Below are 16,654 nucleotides of genomic sequence, written 5' to 3'. Positions count from 1 at the left end.
TATATACTAACTGCGTTCCGTTCTAGATTCAAACCCACGTTACAACTAGAATGATGATGAAGCGGAGGTTGAAAATGCCTACGCATGTCCGGCCTTCCTAAGTTGAGATGTCAATTAAACGCTCGTTAACTCATCATATTCATACGACGATAGCGATCGATGCTATCAAGTACAGTACTTGATACATTTTTGTTAAAGCGTCCTGACTATCGTTTCAAAAATCACGTCTCGCCGACAGCGAACCCTCAAAACGTGAAAACTACGAGTTTAACATGCAGTTTTGCTCGAGCTCTCGCACTATCCAATGTAATCGGGTGTTAAAAATCGATTTTTCTCTTGCATTGTTTTTTCCTAGATTTTTAAGGGAGAGAAACAAAGGCACATTAAGTGATAAAAATAGTGAGCTTTCCTTTTCCTTCAACGCCTTCTCTCTCTAGACTTACGCGTAGTACAGAAGCGATTTCTCATTTATGACTACCATCACTTGACGCAAGAGTTCCAACCCGTTCTACGTTATTTCATTTGAAATATGAAATCGGTTTAAATGGCCGCATAACTTGAGCATTACAAAAAGAGATTCCGTTTTTTTCGTAAGTGAGCGCCCACGTAAAAGCTACAGAGAAATCGGGTATTTTTTTTTTTCTTCAAAGACGAAGGCGTGACTGGAAAGAGATTTATGGACTTTGACTGAGGATAAATATGGAATTCGACTGGCACTAGGAAACAAGGGAGCAAACTAGGCCACGGGCAAAGATCATAGCCAAGTGTTTTGAGTTGATACGAACGATCGCATATTTTTTATTGATTCCGAACAAACAACAACGGCACGTGCTTGGTCATTGCTGGAGAAAGAAAAAGAAAAAGGAAAGCCCACAATGAAAGCAGTTTCTAATTATGTCACAAGAATAGATGGTAGTTAGCTGTTTGCAAGTATTGCGTTTTACCGAATTCTACTCCGAGCATTGCTGTTACATCACCAATTGATCCCCACGTAGACGTCACGTGGTGGTAAGTTTAGCGGGTGGAAGATGGCCACAATCGCCAAGAGCTCGTAAAACAACACGTCCCGATGGCCGGATGGCAATCCAGGTAATACTCGCGTTATGGAGACTCATACGCAACCAGGCCTCAGGTGGCAGCTGTAAAGCTCTAAAAAATCAACATGGGTTTATAACAAAACTGTTTTCTCATGTAAATTTGGAATGCTAACCTGCAAACAAAGAAGCGAATAACATTAGCGTGACAAACTAAAACTTCGTAACTGTCTTCTTTCTGAGAAGCTTCGGATCTGTGAAAGTATTTTCGGAAAGCAGCTTCAATTCGTGCTCCGTCTCGATAAAACTGCTAATAATTAGTGAATCAGTTTAATATACAGCACTAGCATTAGAGAGAAACTGAGGAGTAGTTTACATGCATCTCGGGCTTCCAGTGCCCCACAGGTGGCTCTGGAGGGAAGGGGGCTCCTTCTTGAAGCAAATCACAAGTGTGAAGAGGGACATTTGGTAGATGACCAGAAATAACATTAGCTGTCTCTCTGGCCCTGCACATGGAAGATTGCACTATGGATGTGTAGGGCATTGCAAGCTCTTTTAAACGTTTTCCAGTATAATCTGCCTGCTCAATACCTGTATGGCAAAATGCTATAACGATATGCAACGAAGGAAAGAAATAGATTTTTACCCAAAGCAGTGAGGTAGCGTTCTTCATCTTTTGTACCCTTTAGGTTATACTGGCCATGACGAATCAAGATAAGATTTCTTGTTGCTGTTGGTTTTACCTTCTCTACTTTTTCACTATCAACTGATCCAGATTTGGAAGGTTTTACCAAAGTGTGTGGTTCTTGCCTAAAAATGCAAGTCATGTAAATAAAATCAGAAAACTTTGAAGAATTTCTTATTAAAATTCTGACCTGTCCCAGTTGAAATCCCATTTCGATCTGGAATTTTGGTGGCCAAACAATGCTGGGTCTTCTCTATATTTCTCTTCTAGGGCGACCTCTGCTGCACTCACAGCCAGATAACTCGCCAAAACGCCACCGGCTGCCCCAGCTGCAATGATGTACTTAATCTTACGAAGAAGTCGCATTTTTTTTTCTATTGATATTAATATCTCGAGGCAAAAACGAAATGATACGTGAGCCTGCAGTAATAATTATACGAACAATCTAGAAAAAGCTCAGGACAACAATTTGACTTGACACATTGAAGGGCTGAACACGATACGATGCCAGATCGAAATTTACGTAGGTGCGTATCTATGCGGAGAAGGATCAAAGGATTTAAAAAAATGCCACAAATAAAACCATTATCTCTTTCATTCTGTTGTACAACATGATAAATTTTTATTTTTTAGATAATCTGCGATATGCTTGATATGACAGGACAATAACGTGCATTTACAAGAGCGAAGAGTCCCAGGACACGATGAAACGCTAACCTGTTCTTTTAAAATCACAACAATGAATTTCAAGTACACTAGGATGTGAGCATAATCACGGTTTTGGAACAACACATAACCAAATAAATAAGACACATGAAAAACAAACAAAAAAATATGGAAATGAACGAAACAGAGAGAACGGAAAAAAATGGGTCTGGAACACTTGATGGCAAATACTTATGTAACTAAAGCACACATTATGAGGCATTAAATCCATAAATTTGAATGAAAAAAATGATTTAGAACACTCTCAGCAGGAACTGCGACTAGATCGGCCGTATCTCAAGTGATTTTTCCTTGGCTTTCGCGAGGCGGATGAAAACGTAAGAGATCCGGCTCGGCTGCGTCTTGTCTGCTGACATTGTCTTTCGTGTTGATGTACGATGACAGATAAGGGCCAGCTAGTGAAAGCCAATATTTCGTGAATGAAATCACCTATTACAACATCTGCAAGGCGAGGCGTCGGTTGCAGATGCCCACAGTGGCCACCCAATGGGCAAGTGACCAAAATCAATTGCGGATACAAAGTGAAAAGCTCCCTGGGCAGAGTGTTGGCCGGCACCAGCGGATCGTCGTCATAATGAATGACGAGTAAAGGAACAGCTATGTCATCGGAATCACGAAGTGGATCGACGGTTCTTGAATCCATCGGCATTCCTTTGCATTTGGAAAAGATCCAATCGAGGCCGGTTGGCGGTTGCTGCCACAACGGACTAACGGCAATGGCCGAATGAATCAACGTACTGCTTCCAAATTCGCCCAGATAGGAAATGAGAAGGGAGGCAGCATGACTAAATCCAACCAAAGCCAAGGGTGAGTTAGGATGTTGGACGCTCAGGTACTGAATCACCTGTCGCAGATCACCGCAAACAGACGACGATGAAGCCATTGCGGTCAACGGCGTTCCGGCCACTCCACGTCGATTCCAGATCACCGGCTGATGTCCCTGGTGAACAAGCGATCGACAAACGGCCTGTAAATCCCTTTTAGAATCACAAACCCATTGCCCTGGCATTAATATGACAACCCAACTGAATTTGCTCGACGGTTTGATTTCATCAGGAATCAACGGGGATGCCATTCGAGGCAGCAGTTGTATCCAGTCAAGAGAAACCAGACCACCATCTTCCATCAGGAGGTATTCACGTAAAAAACGAACTTGACCCGTCCATCGAGTACAAGTTTGAGTGGCTATTGTAGCCACCAAAATGAGCAATGCCCGCCAGCTACCGGTCACTAGAGTCCAGCAACCGGGAACGGTGTAAGCGGCTCGTAGAGCAGGTAACGTGCTGATTAATCTCTCGGACAAAGAAGAAGGACGATAATGCAAGGACGGATAAACCGGATCGCCCTGTTCCAGGACGAAGAACACCAAAAGTCGGAGTAGAGCGACAGACAAGAGGCAGCCCATCATTACAATTAGGAATGGCCTGAAAATCGTGCTGATGAAAGGCAGGACGACTTCCATCAGTGTCTCCATTTTTCCGAAATGATTGCCAATTTGGATGATATACGATTCAAAACGGAATCGGATGAACAAGAATCCTAAGTCATTTCAATGTTCCCGTTAGATTAAACAAGGCAACTGATATCAATAATGACATGTTAAGCATATGCGTACAAAAAACGCAGTGAAAACAAAAGAAGAAGAACAAAAAAATTATCAAGTTCCAATCGAGATGTCCTTGTTCTCCGTTGTTCTCTTCCAACTTATATTGTTACACCATTCCACATCCCCCCCCTCGTTAAAGAGGAAAAATTTGCATATTATAAAAAAGACAAATGAATAAATAATCAAAGGCCTACTGAAATTGTCAGAGAATATTCAAATTGATCTCGGAGTAATTCAATGTTGTCATTTCCGACAGATGACGTCAATGATGTACTGCAGTTTGTACGCATATTTACATTAGGAGAATGAAAGCTCTTGGATATTTTGGAACTTCTCGCAAGTTATAAATAAAAGTTTTCGCCTTCTTTCAAACGCTTTCAGATGCTAATTGAATTTAAACCTACGCCTTCATATAGTGGCTTAAGGTATTCAAATTCAAAGAGTTAGAAAACTATAAAGCCCGTCAACGTCTACCACCGCCAAATGCGATTGCATTCATTGATCACATTTGCGTGCATCACGACTGAACCCTCCGCATGCTTATATCTACAGTATAAGTGTACATTAATTCTTTTCACACTCGAATCGATGGAATAGAATACGATGGATCCTATCACAGACGACAGATTACGTGCAAAATCATAATCAGTTTACCGTCAATAAAATATGGTACCTTACTTTTGGCAAGGCATTTACAGAATATGATTTTTTCTTCTTGCCTGTTTTTCTGTGCCGTTAATTCAATCGGCTGGTCTATTTTGAACTTGACGTGTGCACGAGCCCTGTACATTATGAACTAGACGTTGACGTACACTTTACCTATTTAGATTTACAGTTTCAATAGCGCATCCTCTATTTAACGGCTGCTGTTGATATTGTTTGCAACGACGTTGATCGATGCTGATTGGATTTACGTAGTACCTATAGTGTATACATAATGTAGGACCTATAAGCATATATTATTGCGAACGCGTTCAACAGCTCGACCGCTGGCAGAATATACGCGGTTGGACTGGTGCTAATGGAAATTTCTCTGACGTACTGTACATGATTTTTCTATACCTAATCTAATGTAAATTACTCCCAAAGCTGAAAAAAACAATTGAAGTTCTGCGTTCGTGTTACTATCCGCACGAGCAATTCTTCGATGATTCAAATTGGAATACAATCTATTGCTATACCTATACAATAAAGATATGGGAATAAGTACGTTCATATACCTGTGATAGGAAGTCCTGCTAGAAATCATTCTCAGTGTAACGAACTGCAAAACGTTCAAGGACGAAGTGTGGATCGTCTAGAACAAACAAACTTCTATTTTTAAAACCGCAAATCCATCGACTGTCTCGCGCAGCCAAGTATATAAAGACAATCTTCTAGCGCTGATGCAACACTGCGACTGTTAGATAATAAGAACACAGCGCAACAGAGCCGAAACAACAACACCGAATCGAACGTGAATTCCCGAAAAAGAAACAACAACTCCCGCAACCGCGGCATTGTCGACATTGTCGACTGCCGTTTCTCTCTTCCCCCCAACTAGCATCGATCTTAGTGGCGGTCGATTGAGAAAGTGAGCGAATTTCTAGTTACTCGTCCCTCCGTGTAAACGCTTTGATGCGAAATGCACGTTTTTCTTTTTTCCAGTTGGACGAACTTTAAGACCAGCAGCCGAGTCTGCGCCATGAAAAACAAACGGCAGTAGAGACGATCACGTTATAGGGTTGTTGTTGTTTCCATTCGCTAAAACATAAGCAATGTTTGAACAGTCCTTGTCTTTGTTAGCAAAAACATTTCTTATAGACATAGACATACAGCAGGGGAAAATGGCACACGTGGTGCGATCCTTGTAAATTGTTTTTTGCGGGTGATCAATCGTTTGTGTACGTACATGTTCTTTATTATTGCGCACTGTAGATGTATTGGAGATTGGTTGTAAATCGTTGCCTTTTGATGTGCGTCTTACGCGGATGCAATCACCGACATCCAAGAAAATCCTGCCTGATCCTCGATGCGCGCTCTTCTTTGCTACTATAACTTAGATATTCTGTCCTCTCTCGCGGGACTATTGCCGTATAGCCTTATCGTTCATCTTTATGGGGCTCTCGGCTTTCTGTCTTGTGATAAATTATCTAGAATTGTAAGCCTCCAGATATTAGCCTCGTGGCTTTTTATGTGATCATTTCCTTTGTGCCATTCTCCGTTATATTTGCTGCGAATTTTTTCAACTTGCAGCAGCAGCAGCACGGAAGGAGTCAGATTAGTCTGTTTGCAAGTTGCAAGATAAAAATGAGTTATGATTTCTTGTCTTTTACCACTTATATAGTATTGCGTCCCGGCAATGTTCGCGAAGCATCAGCCAATCAATGTTTTTAGACGCTGACACACGTTCAAAATGTGTGACACAGCAAGGCCAAGGGCAACGTTCTATTTTGATCTGCCAAAAAGAAATATCAAACTCGATATGTTCAACCGGAAATCAACCTAAAATAAAAGCACACGCACCCTGTAATGAAGTTACCGATAATAATAGCACGCGGTCAGGTGTCTTCGTGTGCGGGTTTCAATTTCATATGTTTACGTTCTAATAGAACGAACGGCTGTTGTCGCCAAATGTCGGACGATGTCCAGGTCCGTGTTGCACGAGGTCTTTTTCTTTTATCGTTGCCAATTATGTGTGTCTGTGTAGTGCCCTAAAGTCTTAGTATGCGGTAATCACTTGTCGATTCGAAAGATATAGCGGAAAATGCAATTATTCTTTGATACGTTACCGAATATCGCGAACCACATCAAGGGCAGACACACGTAACAACGAGTCTATAATAGATGTACGACCAACCCAAAAACTATAATGCAATTTTGGAATGATGCCAGTTCAATCAATGAACTTTGTTTGCGTCTATTACACACACAGAACACTGATGCGGTTTTTCATTCATTTTATTATTTTTTTTTTTTTACTGTTATTATGTATTGTGACAATTTATCCAGGAAGTCTGTGGTTTTCAAATGTACGGAATTTACAGATAGATACCGTACGTATGAAAAAAATAAGGACTGTATAACAAATACGGTATATTATTAGCATAAAATATGAGACCCCTACCTCGTTTACTTGCTTACCTGTCGGCTGTTTGTAACGGGATCGTAGAATGGCGAGACGCACAACGAAGAGTCGTTAGACAAGTTAGGGCGGTTGCACATCCATGATCAGACGACACATGGAAACGAATAACAATTGACTGATAGTGATGAGCCCAAAGTCCTTTGATGTTTTTGCATCAGGCTCCATCATCGTTGCAATATCCATAAGGCTGGAGTGAGTATAAGACTCGCCCGTTCGGTATATGACCTTTGATGGGCTAGGCACTGGAAAATAACGAACTTGGCATGAGAAATCGATGACGTCCTCTTCTCTCGATTTGGCTTTGCTCCAGTGAATAGGAAAAACTCAAGTTCATGGCTTCAGATTGCAGATGAGAAGCCGCATTGTGCACCTTTCTTGGAAACTAAGACCCAGTCAATGGACCATCAAATACAAACAAATATCTAATATCTTCTTTAAATTTGGCCTCTTCCACTTGTTGACTTTGAACGCTGTTGCTGCTTCGTCGAAGTAATTAACGAACAAAGTTCTTTCTTTGGAGCCAAAACGAAATGTTACGTGAGCCAGCACACTAATGATTAGACGAACAATCACGAGAAAACTCAACAATTTCACTTTGAAGAGCAGACGACGTCAGATCGGTAGGGGCGTATTATTGCAAAATTTTAAATAAAATCTACAAATAAAAAACAATTATCTCTTTTTATTCTCTCGTACAATGTGATAAATTGTAAATAGATTTTTTTTTTAGATAATCAGCAATGTGCTTGATATGACAGGGCAACAACGTGATTTTTTAATTTGGCATCTAAGCGTCAAGCGTCGAGTTACGCAATACAGAACGAATATTGCCAATGTCGATCTACATTTACAGCAGTTTATAGTTGTTTGCTTTGGACCGTTGGCCTGAAAATTAAAACCCAAACACGCCACCACCCACACAACCTGTTTCCCATGGAAGTCTGTGCTGCCATGGTTTCTACCGACGTCATCTCTTTTAGTTGTGTTCTCCATAACAGATCAACGTAGATCTATACTATGGCGTTATAAGTCGGAACGAATGCTATATAGATCCGATCAATCGATTTAGTTGGTACAGCAAAAGCGCTGGGAGCATCACACACTCATTAAAGACGTTCTGTTTGCACGCGGAACTGTGTTCTACATTTTCAAACATCCATTAGACAACAACTTTCACAACAGAAATGAAGGAATCATTGTCTGAACTAAATAGCAACATCTATATACGATTACGTAAACGACCCAACTCGGATTGCGCTACATACAATTCAAAAGCCAACAAAAGAAATATTGTTTGATCACCATATCAACAGATGGCTCGTGGCTATAGCTGGACTTGTTGCATCATTCGCTGAAATGATTCAAAAGATTCAACTGATTCGTGAACAACGCGTTACGATGACGCAGGATGCTGGATCCCGTGGCATACGAAATCCGTTGATTCAGTCAACGTCCGGATTGGCCTTTCAATTTGTTTATGTGGCAAAAAACAAAACAAAAACGCCCAGTTTTTCCCGGTCGTGCGATGTAGTACAATTCGTAATGAGACCACCGTGTGACCGACGGCCAAAATGAAACCGGGCAGCCGACGTCTGCGCGCACAAGTGCGCAACATTCTCATTGCATTCTGGTTATTGTTGAGCAGTTTATATATTATATAGAGAAGCAACTGGCGTGCAAGTGTTGAATGCAATAGCCTTGTAGTTTTTGCCTTATTATTACAGCACCTGATGTGCATGGCCCGTCTGTGATGATGCTATAGAGTACAAGTATATACACAATACGCGTAACGGCGGTGAACGAACCGACAGAGACGCGACGTGTGGTGGCAGCAGATGGGTGTAGTCTAACAGGTGCCTTTCTGTTCAATTTTTTTTTTTTTTACCGTTCACGTTAGACCATTTGGCGAACGAAAACAAGCGACTTATAGTTCACTTGGTGGCTTGTTATACGAGATGTAGATGACCAAGGAATGCCTTGACACGTAGACCCTTGATGAATAATGAGAGAGAGCTTTGCTGTTGACGTGTTAAATGTCTTTCATGGGCATTGGGGTCATTGATTCCATTAAATTTGAAGCTGGAAAAATGTTGAACGCAGCGCAAATGGAAATGAGAAAATTGTTGTCAACTTAACAAGTCTCGTTTTGTGACGGCGTGAAATCGTAACCTGAATTTCAAGGTCCGTTCCCGTCTGCTTCGATAACCGAGTTGTCCAAACATGCTGACATCGTTATACCGTTCAACTGGATAATGTTGGATGATAATTGGTGTAATTGTCTATTCAAATATTATCAAGCCCATGATAAATACTCGGCCAATTCCTTATATATAAGTACACATTCAGTGATCTAGAAGAATCTAGAAGAATCAAATGGTTCGTCTTTAATGGAGGAAAATGGCACATTATTTTGCGATTCTGTTCGGATAAAGGAGGAAACTAAATAACGAGAACTTTCTCCAATCTCCAACGAGATTCCAGCTGAAAATGGCTGTTCTCTCCTCTTAATTATATAGATCTATTATTATTACACGAACGTTGTAATCACAAATGATTGTTCGTTTCCCTTTTCCCGCTAGTCTTCTGCATTGTGTTGATTTAAAAAAAAAGCAAAACAAACGGCATCGTTGCGTGTACTTTCAAAAAATTCCCCGGTCCTTAAAAAAACGAATGGCAAGAGAAAGGGGTTTCAGCAAACAATAGGAGCACGGAGAAAATGGCATCGTGATGAGTTTTTTTTTTTTTTAGCTTTCGGCTCATGAGCGCACGGCGGAGAAAGGCGAACTGTGGAGGAGACGATTTTTCGGTCGGTGTCTGCAAATAATGACAAGGCGGATAGAAGGCGGAAATCGGTTTGAACAAGACACAACAAGTGGCAAAAGAGAAAATGGTAAATACACACAGAGCGCCGCTGCGAGAATATAAGAAACGATATAACTTTCTTTCACATCGCTATCGTTTCCAGCCGAAAATGCACGGAACAGAATGAACGCCAGAGGTCACGAAATAGAAAGAGAGAGGCTATCATATTCTCGGCAGACAATTAAGAGAAAGGAGCTCCTCCATTGAAAAATGCACAGGGGTCGGTGGCATCATCTAAAGTGAAACCCCTTTTTTTTCTTCTTCTTTGATGGCCGGAGAATCTTAGCGGAAATCCGCCTCTCTCTTTCACCTGCTCACCGTTGAATAAATGTGTCACCTATTTTCGTATATCCGTGTCTCACGTAAAGACGCCGCCTTCGTTTTCTACGTGTGTAGACGAGCGAACAATATACCCGCGATTTCATTTGTCTTTTCTTCTGATGACCGTCCATCGTTTCCTTATTGCGATTGTCCACATTTGCGAGGCTTGTACGCATTTTTTTTTCTGTTTGACTCATGTGTGAACACATCAGCGAAAAATGCAGGGCTTTAGTGAGACACGTTATACTTGATCGTGAAGCCGAACCAACCGCTCGTGGGTTCCGCCAAACGCTTATTCCACACAGATTTCACGGTTTTGTATGTAATACGAACATCTTGGAAACACTAATAGTTAGTTAGACGTCCGTTAGAACTGAAATTCTGCGAAAAATGAATTGAACAGACGCCGATTTTTAGATTTGAATGGAAAGTAGGTCAATCCCCTCCATGTTTTCCTCCACCATCCGTATACCGCGTCACCTACACCTTATACACATGTTCTTTTCAGTACAGCGTATATAAATCCGATGTAAAAAAAAAGGGGTCAATCAAACTAAAAACGAAGATTGAAAGCGAAAATTGTTGTGATCTCATTTCACTGGGGAGGGAAATGTTTACACGTTGAAATTAAAATGATGTGTGCATTTTAAAGAATTAAAAAAAGAAGAATGCAACGGTTATCGTTCCCGGAACAAGAGAGAGAACCGAGTTCATGAGCCCGGGTCCAAGAAGGGCCATCATGAATAGAGGGGGTCGAAGGATAGGTTTTGGAATTCTTTAGACTTTTCCCAGCAAACTGGAAAGGTTTCAGCCCTTTTCTCTCTCTTCTTATTGAGAATGATGGAAAGTTTAAAAGGCGAAAGACGACGATGACGTTGTTCAACTCGCACGCACACACACACAACCGGAGAAGGGATCTAACGGTACATTTTAAAGTTATTCATTTTTCTTTCCTCCTTCTTTTCGTAAGCGACTGTTGTTTTTTTTTCTGGTGATGGCCAGAGGGCTGTTGGAACGAGAAAGCCGCCCACAAGAAGCCAAAGAAAACCCATATCTGGTTATCCATGAAGATGAAGAAGAAAGAGGCAAACTCTTGTTCGAGTTGTAGGTCATTAGGTCATGGTGCAATCACCTTCCTCTCTCTATTCTTCCATCTGTTTCTCTTCTCTTTTTGGGCTTGCATATACACAAATTGTGTGTACAAAGAATGGCCTACAGGTAAAAGAATAAAACAAATGCTCCATCTTTTTCAGAATCTTTGGTTTTGTCTTGTGGGTGATTATACTTTTTCCCCATTTCGAAATGGGGAGTGCTCTAGGTGGAGTAGAATTCCATCCAACGGCGATCTTCTATAATGTCCCTGTCTTCCATTTGGGTCCCTTCTTTCTTTCACCTTCCTTTCCATCTTCTTCCAATCACTTACCTTGTCTTCTTCGGTTTCTTTTTGACCGACTCGTGTTGTTGTTTTGGCTGTGTGACCTTCAGAGGTCACACAGCCGCTAAAGGCAGCCGGAAGCGCTATAAGAACCTCCGACGCGTAGTCGCCTATCCTATATACTGTCGTGGCATTTCATGTTCGGAATCTCATGTCTCGTCGAATATATTCAGAGTTTTTTTTTCGTTTTTTAAAGATGATGTCTATGCCCTTCATCGCTAACAATCCAATTCATTTGTTAACAAACTGAATGTGATGTAATATAAGAGGACTGAACGCAACTTCCTTTGGATTATTTCCGAAATGTGACCACTGCCTTGTTTTCACTCCAATTTTGATCCCGCAATGAAGCAGACACTTTTTAAAGCGGATTTTGGTGACCTTTCCTCTTTTAATTGGCGTTAGACCTTTCACACGATGATTGTCGAAGCGGGGCGAGGGAATTAGCAGAGAAAGACACAGCGGGGGTTATAATAACGATCTCCGTTACCTCTTACGGCTCAAGAACTGTATGCCTCAGTGCTGTAGAATGTCATGGTCGTGGCTTGAGTATCTGACCTTGACCCTGACTTCACCAACAACGGTTTCTTCTTCTTCCTAGTGCCCCCTCGCCGTGTTATGTACAGGTGAGAAGAACCGGAGGTTCAAAACCGAGTCCTTCACTTTGAAGAGGAGTCCACATTTTCGACTCTTTTTGTATTCTTTCGACCTGCTTTTCATCTTTTTTTTTTTTAAATCATTGGTATTACTGTATAGCTCATTAGCATTCAACGCCGTTTGCCAACGGTATAGATATATACACTGTTGTCACATCATTTCTCTTGGATCCTCCCAGTGAGACACGTTTCGACTGCCATTTTTGAATGGATTCGTTTTGATCCCAACATGCAAGACGACGTTAATATTAAAGCAACGTGAATACATCGAACGTTGTGCACTTGTCAAGTGATGAAGGAGGAATGACACGAAATTCGTGTGGAAGCAGCGGACCAATGACAAGGCCGAACGGTGGGATGGCCATTGCCATCGATCATTCAACTCTTGTATACATTCAACGGAATAATTAGAAAAAGATTCGGTTGGGCGTCCAATGAACGCGTTGAGGAACGTGAACTTTGTCAAACCGCTGAACCGCATAAATGCAGCAACGGGTGTGCGGTTCGAAACATGTGTTGCGAATGATTGAACGAAGCGACGTCAAAGTCAGCAGCACAGTCGGCACTATGGGTCCCAATAATTATTTTAATTCATTTCGGAAGTCAAAAGACCGCGCCATTCACGCACAAATCGGCAGATTCAACTTGAATTATCAATCACAACCCCACAAATCAAAAATAAGAACAACATTCTCATTCCACTCTATACAGTCTTCATCCAAGGTAATCACGCAAAGAACGACATTTTTGTGTGGGGAATTTCAAAGTATAATGAAATCACGGGTTTTTTTATAATTCAAAAATAAATTAAAACAAAAAACCTTATTGTTATTCATTCCCTTGTGTACGTGTGTTTGTTTGTTTTGTTAGTTTTTTTCGGTCGTATAGCCAGGCGGTTGAATAATTAGCGACACGAATGCCGGCCAGAAAAACAAGTCTCGTATTTCGGACAGAACGAATGGGTGACATTCCATCGCTTCCTGGCTCTTAAATCCAAAATAAAAGACCAATGACAAAATGTGATAAACTCATTTTGCCGTTGGACGGTTGCCATTTTAAAGTTGTGCATCAATTGAGGTGAACGCAGCTTATATTAGGTATATATAAACAAGAACTTTACCCGGAAGAAAAGATGGCATGCGTGAACGATGGTGTGTATAATGCACGAACGCCAACGCTGGCACAGCCGTGCGTATTAGGATATGACACAACGTTACTTTTGAGGACGGAAGGAGGAAATAACCGACGCTAGACGCCATAGTTGCCACATACTTTTGTGTGCGTGCGCTGTGTAGAATAGAGAAGAAAACCGTAGTGGTTGATTCATCAATGACATCCCAGCACAGCTGCTATAAATATGCGTTCAAAAGTTTCATTTTCCACGTCAATCGTTGCACTTTCACGTTGAACTGGTTATATTATATGTATAGTCTATATATATAAAAAGGAAAGAAAGACGATATAGAAATCCCTCTGGTTGTCGATATATCTAAATCAGTAGGTCATTGACCAGCACTCGTGTAAAATAAAAGTCAACTTTCTTTTTGGCTTTGTCTTCATCGTCCGCGGCTTTAGCTGAAATGATTGGGGAAAAATGTCTGGCATGAGTTTTAACCCTTTGGGCTTTAAATTGTGTTTTTCATTTTGATTAGATCCTCAGGCAAAACAAAAAATAGATGGAATATGTGCATTTCACGCATTTTAGTTTGGTTTTTGTTTTCGATGAGAACGTATGAAATTTCATCGGCCCTGTTTCCCCGCCGATGGCCAAACAAAACAGTGACGTCAAACGACGCTGGCATCTGGTCCTCGCCATCGTCCCTTTATATTCGTTTGTTCCGTATATCATACAACATTTTGAATGACACCGTTCTTTCATATATAGGTGTAGAGAAACAATCGAAAACAAAAACCTCGTTTACATTTTGGCATATCACGTCGTATATAATATAATGGGCCGGACAGTTGCTTATATACAGTTCTGATTAATGTGCGATGATGCCAGCAGACTGAACTTACCATTACGTATAGCTGTAAAAAATGTTGCTGAAAAGTGATCATTAATGGGGAGGGCTTTCTATGCGTGTAGGTGACCTAAAAAAAAATAAAACAAAATACCGAAACAAAGGTATATATAATTGAAGTAGCTCAAAGAAGAAACAGGAATGAGAACCAAATATACAGAAAAAAATAAAATAGGCATTGGCAAACGGATGGCCATATGTTGTCTAAAGTCAATATACGTTTAGAAACGAAAAAGAAAGAAATACATTTTTCTTTTGCTCGCATACAAATAGTTTTGGGAAGCGGCCTGATGGGCCACCACGTCCGTTGTATATGGACGGCTGTTTGTCTAACAGACGGGACATTTTTATATGACATATTGTTCAACGTTCCAGCTGTTTTTTTTTCCTTTACACAAAAGGAATGATGAACGATTTAGTTGAACGCGCTCATCTTCGCCTAGTTGCGGCCAAGTGAAATCGGGATTTTGAGGTGCATCCGGTGCTGTTGCCGATGTGTATAATCTGTTCGCCCTTCTTTTGTTTTTTCTATTTTCTTTCTTATTAACAACAAACCACATGTAGCAAAAATGGAGAGAGTGCAAGAGCAATCGACTGGTAATGTCAAATTATCTTTGAAATAATAAAAAAAACAGGTATACATGTCGGAGAAAACCAGAAGCCGTATAGTGTGTCTGGAATTGTTTCGGGTTTAGTGGGGGGAAGAAAAAAGAAGGGCATTGACTTAACGTTAGTCAAAGGACGCGAATATATTCAGCGAAAAGTGGGTCCTGCAAAAATTGCGCATAATTGGAAACTCTAACTAACGGTTAACTGAAATGCTATGTAATATACACTCGACGAAATGAAGAAATTGAACAACATCAACGTTTTATGACTTGCACGTCTCATTAGCGTGCAACTTGCTAGTGAATAATGACGTATATACAAGATGGCCAATGTGTTGTAGGTGGTCGTTGATTCCGGATGTTGATTTGGGGGGGAAAAAAAAGAGAAATTTCGAAATGAAGAGGATGTGAAAACTGGAAAAAACAAAAACAAAAACAAAAATGTTTTGCTTCTGGAAAAAGGATACGTAAACTTTCTCCCGTTTTCTCCATTTTTCTGGGCTGTCGACACGCGAGCGTGATACGTCTTAAAGATAGAACATAAACACGCTAACTAACACGAGATTATTGACTAGTGAAACGAGACCTTAATAACGACCTGTCGTTTTTTTTTAAAGCAAATGTAATGATGTAATGAATTTTCATCTTCATTGCGTCACAGTTTCTATTCTCTTTGTTTTTTTAAATAATTTGCATTGGCGTTTTGATAATTAAATGTATTAAATTGCATTTAAAATGTGAAATCAGCTATCACTGGCTGTCACACTCAATTTTTACTAATAGAACGAGAAATGGTTGAGAGACCCAAAGAAAACCCAATTTCAAATGATACATTCAAAACGAAAACACAAAAAATCATCCACTATATATATGCAGTGTATGTTGACTGGCCAGTTGATGGGTGGGCCGGCAGCTGGTGTCGTCCTATATGAAAATTTGTGTTCGACTTGTGACGGCCTGACGGTTGTGCGGCTGTCATGGCGAAACAACAGAAGCGCGCATTTGATGGTCCGAAAAAGAAAAGAAATGAAGAACGCGGAAGAAGATGCGCGGAGAGGGTCACGGTGGTCGGTCCGTAGGTGGACCGCAACAACCCAACCGCTTGTTTTTTGTTCGCAGACTCTCAAGTGTCTTATTTCTCATATTCAACAATAAATAACATTTGATTGCAATTCAATAAAGATCAGCTGTTCCTTCCCGTTCTTTATTTTTAGAATATATGGCACCGGTATATAATGAATGGCATTTTGTTTGACGGTCAACAAATTCAAAGACAAATCGTTTTGACGTGAATGAATATTCGTGCATTTGTTTTGTCGAGAGGGAGGGGAGGACGGTGTCTGTTCAAATGACGGAACCGAGTCATCTTGTATTCCCGTTTCTCTTTTTCTGTGTTATCAAGCACGTATATGCACACATATTAGCCCGTTCCTGGTTCGCTCGTCCAGCTGCTGGCTTGACCTACTTATTGGGGGACAGAAAAATGTTCCTAAAGGGGACGGACGTTGGGAAGAAGAAGAAAGGAAAGGAGGGACTGAAAGGAGGTGGATGAACGAGAGAGTCTCTATAC

The 16,654-nt window shown here is 40.9% G+C and overlaps 2 protein-coding genes and 2 long non-coding RNA genes across 6 annotated transcripts; 2 read left to right on the top strand and 2 right to left on the bottom strand.

Annotated features, from left to right (window-relative positions):
- Nucleotides 1–767: 767 nt before the first annotated feature.
- On the bottom strand, nucleotides 768–2,221 carry LOC116934887 (serine/threonine-protein phosphatase PGAM5, mitochondrial). 3 transcript variants are annotated; one of them, XR_004401021.2, is made up of 6 exons: nucleotides 1,910–2,221; nucleotides 1,681–1,844; nucleotides 1,411–1,625; nucleotides 1,211–1,344; nucleotides 945–1,149; nucleotides 768–842 (listed from the first exon to the last, which is right to left on the bottom strand). XR_004401021.2 is itself a non-coding variant. In XM_032942319.2 (5 exons), exons 1-5 carry the CDS (start codon nucleotides 2,083–2,085, stop codon nucleotides 999–1,001), a joined length of 840 nt encoding a protein of 279 aa, XP_032798210.2. In that variant the 5' UTR covers nucleotides 2,086–2,221; the 3' UTR covers nucleotides 768–998. The 3 variants fall into 3 exon arrangements, 2 of the variants coding, with proteins under 2 accessions (XP_032798210.2, XP_032798209.2); XM_032942319.2 differs by having other exon boundaries at nucleotides 768–1,149; XM_032942318.2 differs by having other exon boundaries at nucleotides 768–1,149; nucleotides 1,211–1,341.
- A 95-nt stretch (nucleotides 2,222–2,316) lies between these two features.
- Nucleotides 2,317–8,303, bottom strand: LOC116934886 (protein ABHD15). The gene is made up of 3 exons (XM_045180112.1): nucleotides 6,557–8,303; nucleotides 5,272–6,488; nucleotides 2,317–3,984 (listed from the first exon to the last, which is right to left on the bottom strand). Exon 3 carries the CDS (start codon nucleotides 3,917–3,919, stop codon nucleotides 2,690–2,692), a length of 1,230 nt encoding a protein of 409 aa, XP_045036047.1. The 5' UTR covers nucleotides 3,920–3,984; nucleotides 5,272–6,488; nucleotides 6,557–8,303; the 3' UTR covers nucleotides 2,317–2,689.
- LOC123477010 lies at nucleotides 3,273–4,244 on the top strand. Its single transcript, XR_006652082.1, has 2 exons — nucleotides 3,273–3,414; nucleotides 3,502–4,244. It is a non-coding gene; the product is annotated as an uncharacterized LOC123477010 (long non-coding RNA).
- Nucleotides 8,304–10,650: 2,347 nt separating the features above from the next.
- LOC123477009 lies at nucleotides 10,651–11,606 on the top strand. Its single transcript, XR_006652081.1, has 2 exons — nucleotides 10,651–11,284; nucleotides 11,364–11,606. It is a non-coding gene; the product is annotated as an uncharacterized LOC123477009 (long non-coding RNA).
- The last annotated feature ends 5,048 nt before the right edge of the window (nucleotides 11,607–16,654 follow it).

This window comes from Daphnia magna, linkage group LG10 (assembly GCF_020631705.1).
Source record: "Daphnia magna isolate NIES linkage group LG10, ASM2063170v1.1, whole genome shotgun sequence".
Lineage (NCBI taxonomy): Eukaryota > Metazoa > Arthropoda > Branchiopoda > Diplostraca > Daphniidae > Daphnia > Daphnia magna.
Note: the sequence above shows the minus strand (reverse complement) of the source record. Positions and strands in the feature narration are given on the sequence as shown.

Coding starts and splice junctions, on each gene's coding strand:
- LOC116934887 (XM_032942319.2), bottom strand. CDS start 2,085: ATGCGACTTCTTCGTAAGATTAAGTACATCATTGCAGCTGGGGCAGCC. Junction 1,845..1,909: donor TGGGATTTCAACTGGGACAG/GTCAGAATTTTA, acceptor TTGCATTTTTAG/GCAAGAACCACACACTTTGG. Junction 1,345..1,410: donor ACTGGAAGCCCGAGATGCAT/GTAAACTACTCC, acceptor ACTAATTATTAG/CAGTTTTATCGAGACGGAGC.
- LOC116934886 (XM_045180112.1), bottom strand. CDS start 3,919: ATGGAGACACTGATGGAAGTCGTCCTGCCTTTCATCAGCACGATTTTC.